The sequence below is a fragment of the Rattus norvegicus genome, chromosome 16, assembly GCF_036323735.1.
Source record: "Rattus norvegicus strain BN/NHsdMcwi chromosome 16, GRCr8, whole genome shotgun sequence".
NCBI classification, from domain to species: Eukaryota; Metazoa; Chordata; class Mammalia; order Rodentia; family Muridae; genus Rattus; species Rattus norvegicus.
Window position 1 is genome coordinate 82,939,940 of NC_086034.1, and position 16,546 is coordinate 82,956,485.

Here is a 16,546-nt window from a genome sequence, read left to right on the forward strand (position 1 = left end):
CCCCGCCCTCCACGCACCCAAAACACACTCGCTCAACAGAGCAAGAACCTTTCCTACGGGCTCCCCCCATGCCTAGATCACAAGGGCAGAGTCCCCAGACAGCACCAATCAGAACTAGCACAATTACGATGTTAGCGATATGTCCTACAATGTCATTTCACCTTCAACTTTTGAATAACACAGAAAAAAAATTAATGGGGAAAACCAGGAGAAACTTTAACAAAATTCCATCGTACAGATGTGGTGGTTTGAGTACGCTTGACCCAGGGAGTGACACTATTAGGAGGTGTGGCCTTGTTGGAGGAAGTGCATCACTGAGGGGGTGGGCTTTAAGACACTCCTTCCTTGCTGCCCATGAGACAGTCTTCTCCTGTTTCCCTTCGGAACAAGATATAGAACTCCGAGCTCCTCCTGCACCATGTCTGCCTGGGCTCTGTCATGCTCTGCCTTGATGATAATGGACTGAACCTTTGAACCTGTAAGCCAGCCCCAATTATGTGTTGTCCTTTATAAGAGCTGCCTTGGTCATGGTGTCTGTTCAGAGCAGTAAAGCCCTAACTAAGACAACAGACAATGTCCAAAACGGATGACTGGGGCTGCTCAGAGCCCTCTTGAGGAGCTTATTTCTCATTGTAAGAGAACAGGCCTTTACCTGCCTTGCATCAATCATTGTTTACGTCAGTGTCTCTAATTATACAACCCCAGCCAAGCCACCGCACTTGGAAACAGAGGTCACATGTTTCCATGAAGCCCACCCAATGGACGCTCATGATGGCCAATCCCAGCTCACTCTAACAAAGCAGGACACCCCACAAATCCCTTCTACCCAAGCTTATTCCTTCCCTACCCCATACTCTTCCAGAGAATGCACAGGAAAAAATGGGGCTGTTTTTGATTTAGGATCTAGAATGATTAAGTTTCTTTACACTTTGAGCTTAGAAATGGACATATGTGGTTTGTGATGTAATGAGTGCACCAGGAAACCAAAGATCCTGGGAGATGGTATTGGCATGATTCAGAGTCCTCAAGAAGAAGCACACCTTGGCACATCAGTCCCAGGCAGTGAGAGCGGACACATTAACAGAGCTGGCAGCAGAAAAGAGGCAAAAGAAACCCAAAGGCAGCAGTGACAAGTAGCCTGTCTCCAGGGAAGGCAACAAAGGATGATACAGTGAGAAAACAATGTCAGAAACCAGGGATTGCTCTTGGAAGCATCAGGGCTTTAAAAAGAAAGTTTAAAAAGTGTCAGAGAGCCAGGAGTGGTGGTACACATTTACCACCCAGGACGTGGGAAGCAGCAGACACAAAGGCCACCGTAAGTTCAAGGTTTCGTGAATATCAGGTTCTCCCGGAGTCGTGGGGGAATCTCAAACAAAAACCCAAAACACTTCTAGCTTTCACAGTGCTAGAAGGCTTAGCAAAACTAGCTACCACGGATCATAACCATCTGCGAATCAGGCGCCACAATGACTGGCCTAGCAAGACACACCCACTCGTGCAATAGAGGTATGAACATGGCCGGAGTGACCACCCGCCTTCTGGTTGGACTCGAGTCCTAGTCCATGAGACGAACCCATATCTGACACTGTTACTGAGCCAAGAACCTATGACTAGATAGGACATAGGCACTGGAGGAGAGCCTGCTGCTATTGTCTGTTAAAGGCAGAACACGGAACTGACCCCTAATGACTTATTCTTGTATCTATAGATCTCCTGAGAACTAGAAATTAGAGGATGCTCAGCTGTCAAGGGAATGTATACGCCATACCCCTTCCCCCAAGGTTTTGGGGTCACTGCAGGGGAGGGTGTGGAAAGAGTGTAAGGGATGAAGGCAGTGGATGACTACAAGAAACATCCTCTAGACACAGAAGGGGAGCTGCACACATCAATTGTGACAGCAGGCATAAGACCTGTGCAAACCCAAGCCAGACAAAATCCCGGTATAGAGAGGGGAATTGGGTACAGTACAGCCGTGGCATGGATGGCAACTGTCAGCTGCTGGGAGAGAGAAAAATGGTTTTTATTGTTTATAAAATTGTATTCCCAGATTAGAACTATACTCTAATGGAAGACCACACATTCAAGAATATTTGAGGGGCTGGGGATTTAGCTCAGTGGTAGAGCGCTTACCTAGGAAGCGCAAGGCCCTGGGTTCGGTCCCCAGCTCCGAAAAAAAGAACCAAAAAAAAAAAAAAAAGAATATTTGGGCAGCACAAATTGGTCTTTATAGGTTAAAAAAGAAAATAAAGTCAGAGTTGGGTGGGTGGACCTGGGAAGAGTTGGGTACCTGAGTGTGATCAAAACACAGTCTGGGCTGGAGAGATGGCTCAGCGGTTAAGAGCACCCACCCGACTGCTCTTCCAGAGGTCCTGAGTTCAATTCCCAGCAACCACATGGTGGCTCACAACCATCTGTAAAGAGATCCGACGCCCTTTTCTGGTGTGTTTGAAGACAGTTACAGTGTACTTATATGTGATAAATGAATAAAAAATCTTAAAAAATATTTAAAAACAAACAAAAAAAAACACACTGTCTGAAATATGAGCCTTCAAAGAATTAGAGAGAGAGAGAGACAGAGAGAGAGAGACAGAGAGAGAGAGACAGAGAGAGAGAGACAGAGAGAGAGAGACAGAGAGAGAGCACAAAGTTGGGGGAAGAGCTGGAAGAGCTGGGAGAGGGAGTGACTATGATTAAATTATATAAAATTCTCAAAAAACATTTTAAAAAATGCTACTTTAAAAAAGAAGTACGGGGGGGGGGGGGGCTGGGGATTTAGCTCAGTGGTAGAGCGCTTACCTAGGAAGCGCAAGGCCCTGGGTTCGGTCCCCAGCTCCGAAAAAAAGAACAAAAAAAAAAAAAAAAAAAAAAAAAAAAAAAGAAGTACAGGGCTGGAGAGATGGCTCAGCAGTTAAGAGCACTGACTGCTCTTCCAGAGGTCCTGAGTTCAATTCCCAGCAACCACATGGTGGCTCACAACCATCTGTGATGGGATCTGATGCCCTATTCTGGTGTGTCTGAAGGCAGTGGCAGTGTGCTCACATACATTAAGTAAATGCATGCATGCATGCATGCATACATACATACATGCATAGTTTTAAAAAGTACTGTAGAAAATTTGGAAAGACATAGAAGGGTGCAACTACAGCCATTCCCTAGTGTGTCCTGTGTGTGCTTGCCTCCTCGCCATTCCCTGGTGTGTCCTGTGTGTGCTTGCCTCCTCACCTTGCTCTTTTCCCATATTCAGTCTGACTATGCAGCTCAGGTTGATTTCAAACTCTCAGATACTGGGGTTACAGGTTCAGGCTACTGGACACAGCTTGCTTGCTTGCTTGCTTGCTTGCTTGCTTCCTTCCTTCCTTCCTTCCTTCCTTCCTTCCTTCCTTCCTCCCTCCCTGCCTGCCTGCCTGCCTTCCTTCCTTCCTCCCTTCCTTCCGCCCTTCCTTCCTTCCTTCCATCCGTCCTTCTTTCAGGTTTATTTTTAATTAGATGTGTTTGTGGGAGGGTATGTGCACATAAATGCAGGTGCACTTGGAGAGCACAAGTGTTGGATCCTCCTGGAGGCAGGATGACAGGTAAGCCTGTGAGCCACCTGATGTGGGTGCTGGGAACTGAAAGGTCTTCTGCAAAAGCAGGAAGCGCTTTAGCCACTGAGCCATCTCTTCAGCCCCACCATATTGCTTACGGTTAGTGCCATGGCAAACAGTTTCCTTGTTTCTGTCCTTTAGTATTTTAGTCACTACACAACATTCCATCAGGCAGTTAAGTTACTGCTTAGCCATTAGCTATTCAGATTATTTACGGCAACCTTTTAACTTACTGACTGACGGACCTGTAGGGAGATGCTGCAGCCTGCATGGAGGTCAGAGAACAACTTGTGGGAGTTGGTGTTCTCCTTCCACAGCGTGGATCCTGGAGCTCAAACTCTGGGGCCCAGGCTAAGTGGCCAGCACCTTTCCGTGCTGCACCGTCTCACCAACAGTTCATCTCACCACAGTCCCGTTTTGTTCCATTGTTGTTCTGAGACCAGGTTGTACTACATAGTCCTGACTAGCCTGGAACTTCCTACTAGAGCAGGCTAGTCTTGGTCACGAAGATTACCTGCTCCTGCCTCCTAAATGCTGGGATTAAAGGCATGTGCGACCATACCTAACTCCAACGTCTCTTAAACTTGTTACCATGAGGAACTAAAACTCCTTGGTTGGTGAAAATCTGCATGTGTGTGGGTGTGTAATGGGGAGGCAGTGTGTGTGTGTGTGTGTGTGTGTGTGTGTGTGCGCGCGCGCGTGCGCAAGTGCACACTATATGTCTACTGGCCAGAGGACAAACTCAGGTGTCATTCCTTGTGCTGTCTGCCTTTTGGAGATGGTATTTCACTTGCTTGGAGGCTGCCAATTAGGGTAGACTAACTGGCAGCCAACCCAAGGACCTCCACTTCCCAAATGCTAGAAAGGAAGTGTGTGCCACCACACTCAGCTCCCAAGAGTAGTTCATCCCCTAACACCTTTAATCTTTAAGAAATTATTTCCCTCATTTTTGAGGAAAAAGAGAAATCTCTAATTCACTCTCCCTCTTGGGAATTTTCTTCTAGAGAAATGAGTATTAAATCTCTATTACGTGTTATAGACATAGCATGCATGACATAGTTTTTTGAAGGACACATACAAAGCTCTATGAAAATTCATCCCATTTATTATGTTTTGCCTTTTTCAAATTTATTTTTCTAAAAAACAGTATCAAATTAAAATGCCATATTCTAGTTTTAAGAAAGAAAAAAAAAAACCCCACTTGACAGCCAAGAGTTCAAGGGCAGTCTGGTCTAGCAAGATTCTGTCTCCAAAAAATAAATAAAATAAAATAAAATAAAAATAAATAAGTAGATAAACCCAGCGACTCCCAGGGGCTGGCAGAGGGAACGGGTCCTTACCTTTCTCAGCTTCTCTGGAGAAAATTCTAAGCCAACCAGAAACAGAGTAAAGAAGACGCCAAATTCTCCTAATGTCTCCACCTGTACAATAGACTGAGCAACAAGAAGGCAGATTATTTAATGTTTAATTTACTTAGTATACCTCACCAGAAGAATGTGTGCTCAATTACAGAGAAACAGTCTCTAGCCTCTTCCCCCAAAAACCAGCACATTTTCAAAACGGAAATGGATTTTGTGAATTTCTCTTATATCTGAGATATCTTTTTTACATCCTTAAGGTGTTTCACACACACACACACACACACACACACACACACACACACACACACACACAATTTTTCTTGATTTGCCAGAGGATTATTTACTTTCATTACAGTTTCTATGAAGAAACTGCTGTGGGGTTCGCTGACTTTCACATACAAGGTGGCCATTCTGTCTCCCTCATTAACTTCTTTCCTGAGCTTCCGTCCGGGGAGAAGGAGGCACCAAAGCTGAGTTTAATGTCAGTTCACACTGATTTGTTTGTTGAGCATGTCTGAGTTTTTGATGTGTAGGGTTGGATATATAGGTATGTGTGTGTGTGTGTGTGTGTGTGTGTGTGTGTGTGTATGGTGCGTTGTGTGTGTATGGTGTGTTGTGTGTGTATGTGTGTGTTGTGTGTTGTGTGTGTGTGGTGTGTGTTTTGTGGTGTGTTGTGTGTTGTGTGTGTGTTGTGTGTGTGTTGTGTGTGTGTTGTGTGTATGGTGCGTTGTGTGTGTATGGTGTGTTGTGTGTTGTGTGTGTATGTGTGTGTTGTGTGTTGTGTGTGTGTGGTGTGTGTTTTGTGGTGTGTTGTGTGTTGTGTGTGTGTTGTGTGGTGTGTTTTGTGGTGTGTTGTGTGTTGTGTGTGTGTTGTGTGGTGTGTTTTGTGGTGTGTTGTGTGGTGTGTGTGTTGTGTGGTGTGCTTTGTGGTGTGTTGTGTGGTGTGTGTGTGTGGTGTGTTGTGCGGTGTATGTGTGGTGTGTTGTGTGTTGTGTGTGTGTGGTGTGTTTTGTGGTGTGCTGTGTGTGTGTTGTGTGTGTGTTGTGTGTGTATGGTGTGTTGTGTGTGTGTTGTGTGGTGTGTGTATATGTGTGTATGTGTGTGGTGTGTTTTGTGGTGTGCTGTGTGTGTGTTGTATGTGTGTTGTGTGTGTTGTGTGTTGTGTATGTTGTGTGTGTTGTGTGTGTGTATGGTGTGTTGTGTGTTGTGTGCTGTATGTTGTGTGTGTGTTGTGTGTGTGTGTGTGTGTATCTTTTGACTCATTTGCCTTTTGTTTTTAGCACTGTCATATTGAAGGGAAAGAGACAGGACAACAGGTTTAAGCTCTGCTGTGGTTGGTCCCTGTGCCCTAGCTGCCAGCTTGCTTGTCCTTGCTGCTTGTGCCGTCTGCTCACCTGACTGTTCTATTTCTACCGTGCCTCTTGTTTACGATGCTTCTGTTTGGGCCATCCGCAAGTCTGTCTTTCACCTGTGGAATTTATCCACTTACTGATAAAGCTGACGTTATTTCCTTGACATCCTGATTTGAGCTTCCTCGCTGTTGCTTCTATTTCCCTGCGATTTGGTCAGACCGTAGCTGTGATGCCCAAATGATACACTTGCACCTCCGTTTGTCAACTTCATAATGCAGGCACCAACTTCCAGTAGGAACGGTTACTGCTCTGGTTCTCCTGACCTCATCCCACCTTTAGCTAGGATGCTCTCGGGCCTTTCCTCACAAGCACATTACGTTCTCATGGTCCGGCTGATCTGCCAGAGCTCGCAGGACCCAGGTGCTTCGTGGCCCAGTTATTTTGATGTAATGGGTGCTTGTGAGTACTCCCGAGTGTCTGCTCTTATCCTCAACACTCTAGGTGGAGAGGGATGCTCCACTCAATCTTATTACACTGTTCTAGGTCAGTGCAAGTGCTTGTTCCAAACAGGAATCTGCACAGCTCACTGTGCTGGGGAGCCTTTGAGCACCCACAGGATGGAGGGCTGCCTTCACAGCAGATGGACTTCTTCCTGGAAGGCTCAAAGCTTTGAGCCTGAGCAGGCTACACAGACAGCTCTTTTCCTGGCCAAAAATCATCTGTTGCCACTGAGCTCTTCTAACCCGGTTCAAGAACTTAGGACTGGAGCAGCCTGCAGGTTCCCTGGGTACCACTTGCTTCTATTCCCCTAGGGTGTCTCAGTGACACGAGGATTTCAAGGCTGCTCCTGGGCCCTCCTGGGTCATTTCCTCCTCCAGGTGAACTCCCGGCACGAACCCTGAGTGTCCTCTCCCACTGTTCCCACCTAAGTACACTTAAGTTACATACTCAGCATGCTCCAGGACCCTTCTTTGCTGCCAGAGTGCATCTATTTCCTGGTGACAGGGAGTGGTGCCTGCTCCACCACAGATGGCTTCAGCAAAAGAAACCCTTATCTCTACTGTCTCTTGAGCCTAGGACTTCAGTCAGCTGAACTGCATGAAATTACACTGAGACCACCATTTCCAGTTGACCTCTTGTCTGAATGGCTGTCTGGATAATGCAGGCCATTATACCACCAGTCCTTTTAAAATATTGATATAATTTAAAGAGACAAATCACTTGTCATCAAACCACCCTGCATGGAGAAATGAAACGCTCCGACAGATTAAAGACCATGTCAAGGGTACCCTTGGCTGGCATCTGCACCTTCTGGCTCACATCTACTTAGTTTCCATTCCTGTTTCTTTCCATCTTGTAAGACACACTAACGCAGGACTACTCTTACCTTAATACTGTTCAGTCCTGAAGGCCCCAGAAGCACGCCACAGATTATATACCCGAACATCGTAGGCAGTCCTATTGTTGTACACAGCCAGCCACACGGCAATGACAGCATTCCTATAGTCACGATATCCTGACACAGAAAGAAAAAGTCAACACCCAGGGAGGTGGGCTGGGAGGGTGGGGTGGAATGAGGGTTCTGATTTCCTCTTATCTCATGAGAATAACAAGCAAACAATGGAGTAAGAGTGAGATCCTCACGACTGCTATGCCTCACAGAGAAGCCGAGAGAGAACCTTAAGTTGTACTCTAAGAGATGACGTTCAGTCCTGATAGGACCCGTCTGTATGTCCAAGCTCTCCAAAAGCATTCTTCGACTCTCGAGACACTTGAATGGCATTGAGAGCTCTGGTCCCAGGGCACAGAGAGCTCATCTGCTAAGTCACGATACCCTCACATGGCATTTCTCACCACGTAATAACTGATTACCTCACTGATTAACTAAGATCCAGCGCGATGCTGAGCCCCCAGGCAGGATGGGATATTTACGCAGTCTCCAATAGTTCATAGAAACTATTTACTCATCACAAAAGGGTGGGGGGAGAGGAGCCCCAACCTCCATGGAGGGTACAGACAATGTCAGTCCTCAGTCTCAGCTCTCTGGGGCCACTCTAGTCATAATCATGGGCAGCAGCTCGGTGAGGTTTGGTCTGCTGCTATGCACTGTGATGCTAAGTGCAGGCCCTCTAGACCTGAAGAGTACACAGGCAGACCCAAGGGACACCACGGGACCTTGCCCCCAAGTTATTGGTGAATAAAGATGCCCACAGCCAGTAGCTTGGCAGAAGAGACATGGGTGGGGTGGGTAGGGTTCCTGGGTTTGGGGTGTAAGAGAACCTCGAGGGGCTAGAAGAAGGTGACAGAAGGAGGAAGCCGCCATGGGTTGGGCAAGTCATGGAATAACAGCCATGTGGGTTGGCTAATTGGAGTTAAGAGCAGCGCCGGCAAAACACGGCAAATTACGTAAAGGATTTCTGGCTGGGAAACAGATATAATTGACAGAGGATAGACACTTGCCCAGCTCTTGTGCTGACTGAGGCTTATTGTAATATAAAGATTGTGTGTCTTTTACCCAGGAACTAAATGGTTAAAGGCAGGGTAGAAACCCTGGACTGGGAGCAAATTTTCCTACAATGGCAGCACCTGACATGAGCTTGGTTCTCCCCTAAGAATGAGCACCTGGGAAGAGCGCTTGGGCACCCTGTCTTCTCAGTTACGGTGCTACATTCCTATAACCCCAAATCTCAGTAGCTGAGGCTAGAGGACTGCCAATGTGCACTACACAGCGAGTTCCGGGCCAGCCTTGGCTCCACAGTAAGAGCCTATCTCGACAAACTAAGAGAAAACGAGGGAAGCCTTTGAAAGAACGTATCTGAGCGTTCCAGTGGGGCCTCTGGTGGCAGGGAGGCTGGCATCCAATGAGAGGCAGGAGACACAGCTCAGCCGCACTGGCCACCCCCACTGAAGCCTACAGCTTGCCTTTATGAAGTGGTGGTCTGCGCGTGGGATAGTTGAGTCCCTGGGCTTGGTCAGGATATACTGGTTGTTCTGGGAGTCGATAAGCATGCTGAGGCCCAGGCCGCCCTCCACTTCCCTCTTTGTGAGATTCTGTTTGGAACTGGCCTCTTCCTCCTCCACTCTCAGAACGGCCTCAAAGTTGACGCCTTTGACCTATAACAATAGCCAATATTATACAGTTAGAATTAAATGCTTTCACATTAGCACGTGAAGAGTAGAGGCGGAAAGAGTAACAGAAATAAATGTTTTAGTACTCTGTGACAAAAAGACCAGTAAAGCGAAGTCAGTTATCAGAGTCTGTGACCCTAGCTTGTGAGGGTAAGGCACAAAGATCCGAGTTTCAGACCTACCTGGCCTGCAGAGAGAATTGAGGTTAGCACAGGCAACTAACTGGGTAAGCGCCCATCCCAGAAGACAAGTGAAAAGAAGCAGGTAACCACAGGGGGGTGGGGGGGATGCTGGGAATGTGAGCAGAGTCCTCAGCAAGAGAAGCCTCAAGAGGGCAGCCTCTGCTGGGCTCAGAGAGTAGCAGCGAGGGATGGAGATTGGGAGCTTAAGCCGGGTGGAGACTTTTTGATGAAAAGTCCCCCGCAGATGCCATGTGGCCCGCTGGAGCCGGCAATAGCGTGGGACCATGCGTTTTGTTTTAACTATTTACCGCTACAGGTGGTATGCGCTTTTTCTGGCAATGTGCATAGCCCTGGGTTCAATATCCAGATCGGGCAAACAAAACAAACCAACCCAATAGTATCCATTAGCCAGAATTAGGGGATTTTTCAACCAAAGAATTTAAGGGTAAAAGTATTAGGATCTACGGTACTTACAAACAACTGCTTTACCTGATCTATGATATATTCTTTCAAGTATTTTTTAGGAGCGCTTCTCCAATCCCAGAACTGATGGGTTGGGCTCCCTGTTCCTGTTTCTATTCTCCCCGCACATGCCTACCCTCGGTCTGATTTGTCTTTACTCCGTAACTGTCTCTAGTCCGCCCAAGACCCACAATTCTTGGCATCAGTAGGGATTCCCCCTTATGATCTCAGCATAGCAAAGATGAAGTCTGAATCCTATTTCTGCTCTAAGCCCGTCTTTTGCAAAATTTAAGCTAAGCTCTGAAACCCAACCACCTAAACTTCCTGAAATGGGAACCAGGCCGCTCATGTAGAAGCGGCTGTGGCTGTCAGAGGAGAAAGCAGAGCTGGACGGTGGCGTACACCTTTAATCCCAGCAGTAGGAGGGCAGGGCCGGCTGGTTCTCTCAGTGCCAGCCTGGTCTACAGAGCAAGTCCTAGGACGACCAGGGCTACACAGAGAAACCCCATCTCAAAACACTAAAGAGAGAGAGAGAAAGAGTGGCCACTCATTTCTGAAGACACACCGTATAAATGTCATTGTGGCACGGAAGTGTTTCAGCCTCTCTGCATTCTCAGCCTCACTGAGACACACACACACACACACACACACAAATCTTGTGCACGCCAGGGCCCATGTGGCTTAACCGGTGGACTCCGGAGCTCTTACTGATTTGTTGTCGTCGAAGGCATGCTCCTCAATCTCCTCCTCCAAGCGGTCTGCGGCTTTCCTCACGTCCTCCAGAATCTCGTCAAGCATGGATAGGCTCTTGTTTTGATGCTGCATATTTTTAAGGGCTTCCACTTGGTGTTTTTCCGCGGCAAGAAGTTCCACGTACTCTGTCTCTTCCTGTGGATTTGTGAAAAGCGAAGATTTAGTAAGATTACACCAAGATGTGACACACTCAAATCCACGAAGGCTCCTCGGGACTAGACCTAGGAGTTTCCTAGTCAATGGGCCTAGGACAGGTGCAATTCTAACTCTACCCAACAGAGGGAGTAGAGCATCCTGAGCTGCTCAAACAGGCTGAGTTAGGCAAAGTGTATAGGGCGATCGACAAGGAAACACACCAAAGAAGAGAGCATCCTACTGTGAACAGGCCTGCTCACCACCCATGGAGGTCCAATGCTAACACAAAACCACATGCGGGGCACAGTGATACCCCAGGGCACTGTGCTGCCCTGCGTGAGGCACGTATACTTTTTTTAAAAAAAAGATTTATTTATTATATAAATCACTGTTTTCAGACACACCAGAAGAGGGCATCAGATCTCATTACAAATGGTTATGAATCACCATGTGGGTGCTGGGATTTGAACTCAGGACCTCTGGAAGGGCAGTCAGTCTTAACCTCTGAGCCATCTCTCCAGCCTCCAACGCATGTGTACTTGTGGACGCTCAGTTGCTTTCTGAGTTTACAGGTAGAGTCCAGTCGAATCCTACTCAGTGCGAGTTGAGCACTAGGAGTCACATGACATGCATAGGCCCCTCCTGGACGCAATGATGGCGCAAACCCTCCAGCCACCCCACCCCAACTCCCATCTCCTGACAGATCCCTAGAGGGCAGGTTCTTCCACCCCAGACTGGTGGCTGACCTTAATGGCTGCCTCCCTCAAAGCCTCCAGCCGCTGCTTGCTGCTCTCTTTCATGTTGACCACATCCCTGTAATCACCCTGCAGGGCTCTCTGTAGTCCGTAGATGGCCTGGAAGACTGAATTTTCACTTTCATTCAGCTCCTTCTGGAAAATCTCAAACGTGTGCACCTGGAAGAGCTTCTCCTCGCCCGAAAGGCTGGCATCCTTCTCCACGGCCCTGATGGCGTTCTTAAGTTTGTTGAGAACCACATTCTTCTGTCGTAGGAGCCCCGTGAGCCTCCTGCAGCTGTCCAAGGCCCACTGCCTCCTTTGAGTGGCAGTGGCGCCCTTCCCACGGTGCAGCTTGATGGCGTGCTTGGCCACCTCCTCGTGCTCCGCAGCGCTGGCTATCAGGTGGAAGAAGGGAAGCAGCAGGCAGAGGAGACTCGGGTCCAGCGCCTTCATGGTCCAAGGATGAGGGGCGGAAGCAGAGACTTCCGCTGCGTCCAGCTTGCATTTTACACACACATTTTCAGCTGAAAACAAATCGGACATTGCATCAACGTCTGAACCCACCCTATCCAGATTGCAACCAAATACTGAGTGTTAAGCGCTGTAAGTGGAAAGCGAAAAGGTTTCATCTGACTTCGTGGACACTTTTAAAGGTTTAGCATAGCCCCTCCAGGCACAACGTCACATGACTGCAAACCCAGCACTTCAGAGAGGGAAAGAGCATGACTGGATTGGGAATCCAGGGCCAGCCTAGGCTACCTAACGTCTCGTCTCGAAAGAACCCAACAGGTAAGTCAGTAAGCAAATCACACATAGCTTCACAAACCGCCCGTGTGTGAAAGAAAAAGCCATTCTATCTAAGAGGAGCCCATGTCAAAAGTAGAAGAAAGAAATCAATTTCCCCATCACACCAGAAGCCCCTGCCTCCTGAGATGCTGGGGGTGTGCTCTGCCATTCTGCTTGCTTTCCAAATCCTTTTGGAGTATTGCTGATTTTCCAAAATGAAGCAAGACACGAGGACTGCAAACATTCACAAGAGTCTGACCACTCTAGGACCTGATCAAACTTGTTTCCATCACTGAAATTCAGGCCCGTTCTCTTTCCCTTCGCAGAGAGACGGAACATAAACATATGGGTGTTTGGCAAGAGAGCAGAGAGAACCTGGTTCCTGAAGTCTCGTTTGGGGCGTGAGGAAGGTCTCGGTGCCAGCTACAGCTGAGGTGACGAGAAGACACTGGCCGGGGCAGGGGAGAGAACTGTTTTAGGAGCCAGTAGATGCAGTGCTCAGAAACTGAGGAAGATTGATGCAGGAGGCTGGAAAACAGGCTGAAGAAGAAACAAAGGGAGTTACACTCTAGGAGTTACCCATGGAATCAGCTGCACATGGAAGCCCTGGTCACAAGGAGTTATGCCCACAAAGAAAACAAAATATACCATCTTTATAAAATCTGCAGCTTGTGGATACATTCCATCTAATCGCTTAATGGAGCCTCAAACTGACTGTCCTGCCTGTATGACGTCCTTCACCCCAAACATGCCAGCATTCATCTCCCTGGAAACCTGCCCCCTAAAACACACACACACATACACACACACACACACACACACACACATACATACACACACATACACACACATACACACACATATACACACACACACCAGACACACACACACACACACCACACACTCACACACCACACACACACACACATACAAACACACACATACACCACGCACCACACACACATACACACATACACACACACACCACATACATACATACATACACACACATACACACACATATACACACACACACACCACACACACACACACACCACAGACACACATACAAACACACACATACAGCACGCACCACACACACATACACACACAACACACACATACATAATAGACACATACACACAACACACATACACACACACAACACACACACTTCTCTGCTAACTCAAATGACAATGTGGGCTAGCTGTAGCAAACATAAAAGGTGGCATTTCTAAAGACTCTTAACTGTACACAGCAGAGGAGGCAAGTATTCTGATAAATCAGGAAGGGAGAGCCAATGGAGATGATAAATCAGGAAGGGAGAGCCAATGGAGATGATAAATCAGGAAGGGAGAGCCAATGGAGACAGGCTGACAAAACCAAACATGAGAACTTTGGATTTATGAGTTCCAGGATAACTAGGGCAACACACAGGAAATCCTTTCCTTTCTCTCTCTCTTTTTCTTTTCTTTCTTTCTTTCTTTTTTTTTTTCTTGAGACAGGTTCCAGAGTCTCTCTGTGTAACTCTGGCTGTCTTAATTCTCACTCTGTAGACCAGGTTAGCCTCAAACTCAGAGATCCTCCTGCCTCTGCCTCTGAAGTGCTGGGATTAAAGGTGTGTAATGCGATGCCTAGCTTTCTCTTCTTTCTTTCTTTTCTCTGTTTCTTTGTTTCTTTTTTTTTTTTGAAGAGAGTCAGACTCCAGTGTATGTGTGTGTGTGTATGTGTGTGTGTGGTGTGTGTGGTGTGTGTGTGTGTGTGTGTGTCTGGTGTGTGTGTGTATATGTGTGTGTATGTGTGTGTATGTGTGTGTATGTGTGTGTATGTGTGTGTATGTGTGTGTGTGTGTGTGTGTGTGTGTGTGTGTGTATGTGTGTGTGTGTTTTAGGGGGCAGGTTTCCAGGGAGATGAATGCTGGCATGTTTGGGGTGAAGGACGTCATACAGGCAGGACAGTCAGTTTGAGGCTACTTTTCATTTGGGGCAGCAGCATCAACACTTCCAGCATAAGGATCTCATCATTTTCCAGGCACGGTGATTCAGTCTTATAATCTCAGCCATGAGTTCATTAAGAATAAAAAAATCTCAATATTCGTTTTTGAAACACTATGTTTACTACATAAGCTAGGTTACTTTCAAACATATGATTCTCCTGCCTCAGCTCCAAAGTAGAGCTCTGTTCTTTGGAAGATGAGATAAAGGAGAAATGGATGATACAGCAAAGAAAAGTCTTAATGGGAAAAATGACTGAATTAAAGCCCTTGGTTTAAAACCTATCTATGTATCCATTCATCTATCTATCTATCTATCTATCTATCTATCTATCTATCTATCTATCTTTCTATTCATCTGTCTGTCTGTCTACCTATCTATCCATCCATCTAGCTAGCTAGCTATTTTTGAGACAGTCTTACTATGTAGCCCTGGCTGTCCTGGAATTAACTATGTAGACTAAGCTGGTTTCAAACTCTCAGAGGTCTGAGACTCTCCCTCCCATGTGCTGGGATTAAATGTGTGTTCGTCCATCACCAAAGCCTACATTAAATCTAAAGTACATTTAAAAAAAGCACTTGTACCCACACAAACACAACAGGTAGCTGTCAAAGATGAAGCATTTCATTACCTGGCCAATGCTTGAAACTACTTTGGAAAAAGTAAATATAATTAACAACAACAACAATAACAAATAAAACGGAAGAGGACTTAGAAAGAAAAGGAAAACAGGCTGAGCAAACATTGCTTTGACTAATAACCAATAAACCATATCGTCTTGATGGTGTCCAAAGGGTTGTTCAAATAGCTACTTTATTTGTTCAGGAGGTGCCAACTTAAATCCACAAAGAGAGGAGACACAGAGCCTACTCACTAGCCAGCTGCTTGTTTATTCTTTCTTTAGTTGGGGAAGCCAACGGAGAGAAAAAGATCTGTGAAGAAAGAGGCCCTTTCATCAGCAGCAAATATTTCTCTGGTAAGTAAGCAAATTTACACTGCACCAAGGAAGATGAGCTGGATGCTGAAAATAAATAAGCAAGAAAGGTTAAACCTACTGTGCTAGAGTGACCTTCCATGTCACTTTCAACCTACTTGATTGGTTTTATACACTTACACACACACACACACACACACACACACACACACACACACACACACCACTTAAATTAAGAATTAATGTGTAAACCATCTTGGTTGCTTGTTGTCTCTGACACCTCCGCGGCTGTACAAGCTTAATCAAGTGTTGCAGGGCACCTACACCCCTTATTGAAAGACAATCTTGGGGTGTCTTTCCAGGTATATCTTCAAAAAGAGGCTTTCTGCCTCAGTACCTAACAGGGCAGGACACAGAGACGACATAAAATTCCAGGGAAGAACAAAAAACCGGAGGCTTGGGAAGCTGAATCTCCGAGTTTAGGTGAAGTCTTGGAAACGGGAGTCTCCCCCGACCCCGAGAGAACTTCTAGGAAAGGACCCACCCTACCCCCAGGAAAGTGGACAAAGGTAGCCCCATAGGAAGGACCCCCTGTTGGAAGAGACAAACCACGAAAGAGCCCCGGGTAGGAGCCCCCAGGATTGAGCAACCCGGATGAGGACCTCAGTAGAGCGCGTCTCAGGAGTCCAGCAGCCGCAGAGCTCACCCCGATGGAGGAGGCCGCTCTCTGGACATGAGATCTCAGCATCACTGTCCCCGATCGGGAGCTCCCCGGCGCAGCGAACCAAATGACGGACGAGGACTCGCCCTCATCTCTTTCCCGGACGCAGGACCAGGACACTGAGGACAGCACCGCCCTCTCCTTACTTCGGGTGCTTCTGACGTGCCGCTGAAAAGTAGCTCCGGCTCCTTTAAGGCTGCGGGTGGACAACTCCGTCGTCCTTCGCGCGGCGCGGTGCACGCTGGGAACTGGAGTTTTGAGAGCCAGCCGGCCAGCCTCCTTCCAGAGGGTGCATACTCTAAGAGCCACAGAACGGCAACAGATTCCGAGAGAGGTTACGATGTGTCCCAAACGCCGTGCCTCAGAGCTGAAGGGCGCCTTTCAGCACCGCACGCGGAGAGTCGTAAACTGAGCGA

At 47.2% G+C, this 16,546-nt stretch overlaps 1 protein-coding gene across 23 annotated transcripts in view; it reads right to left on the bottom strand.

Annotated features, from left to right (window-relative positions):
* The window catches only part of Tmco3 (transmembrane and coiled-coil domains 3), a 37,162-nt gene extending 20,616 nt beyond the window's left edge, over positions 1-16,546 (bottom strand). For 11 of the 23 annotated variants that reach the window (XR_005494627.2, XR_005494625.2, XR_005494626.2 and 8 more), the window contains exons 1-8: positions 16,116-16,256; positions 15,350-15,496; positions 12,857-13,021; positions 11,705-12,219; positions 10,779-10,958; positions 9,220-9,411; positions 7,685-7,813; positions 4,925-5,017 (exon numbers count right to left, since the gene is read on the bottom strand). Coding sequence is in view for 17 of the 23 variants with exons in the window: in XM_063275467.1 (XP_063131537.1) it covers positions 4,925-5,017; positions 7,685-7,813; positions 9,220-9,411; positions 10,779-10,958; positions 11,705-12,148 (1,038 nt within the window). In the remaining 6 variants the exon portion in view is untranslated. Of the gene's footprint in view, positions 1-4,924; positions 5,018-7,684; positions 7,814-9,219; positions 9,412-10,778; positions 10,959-11,704; positions 12,220-12,856; positions 13,022-15,349; positions 15,497-16,018 lie in introns of all 23 variants that reach the window. The other 12 variants (XM_063275473.1, XM_063275469.1, XM_063275466.1 and 9 more) reach the window with 7 other exon arrangements.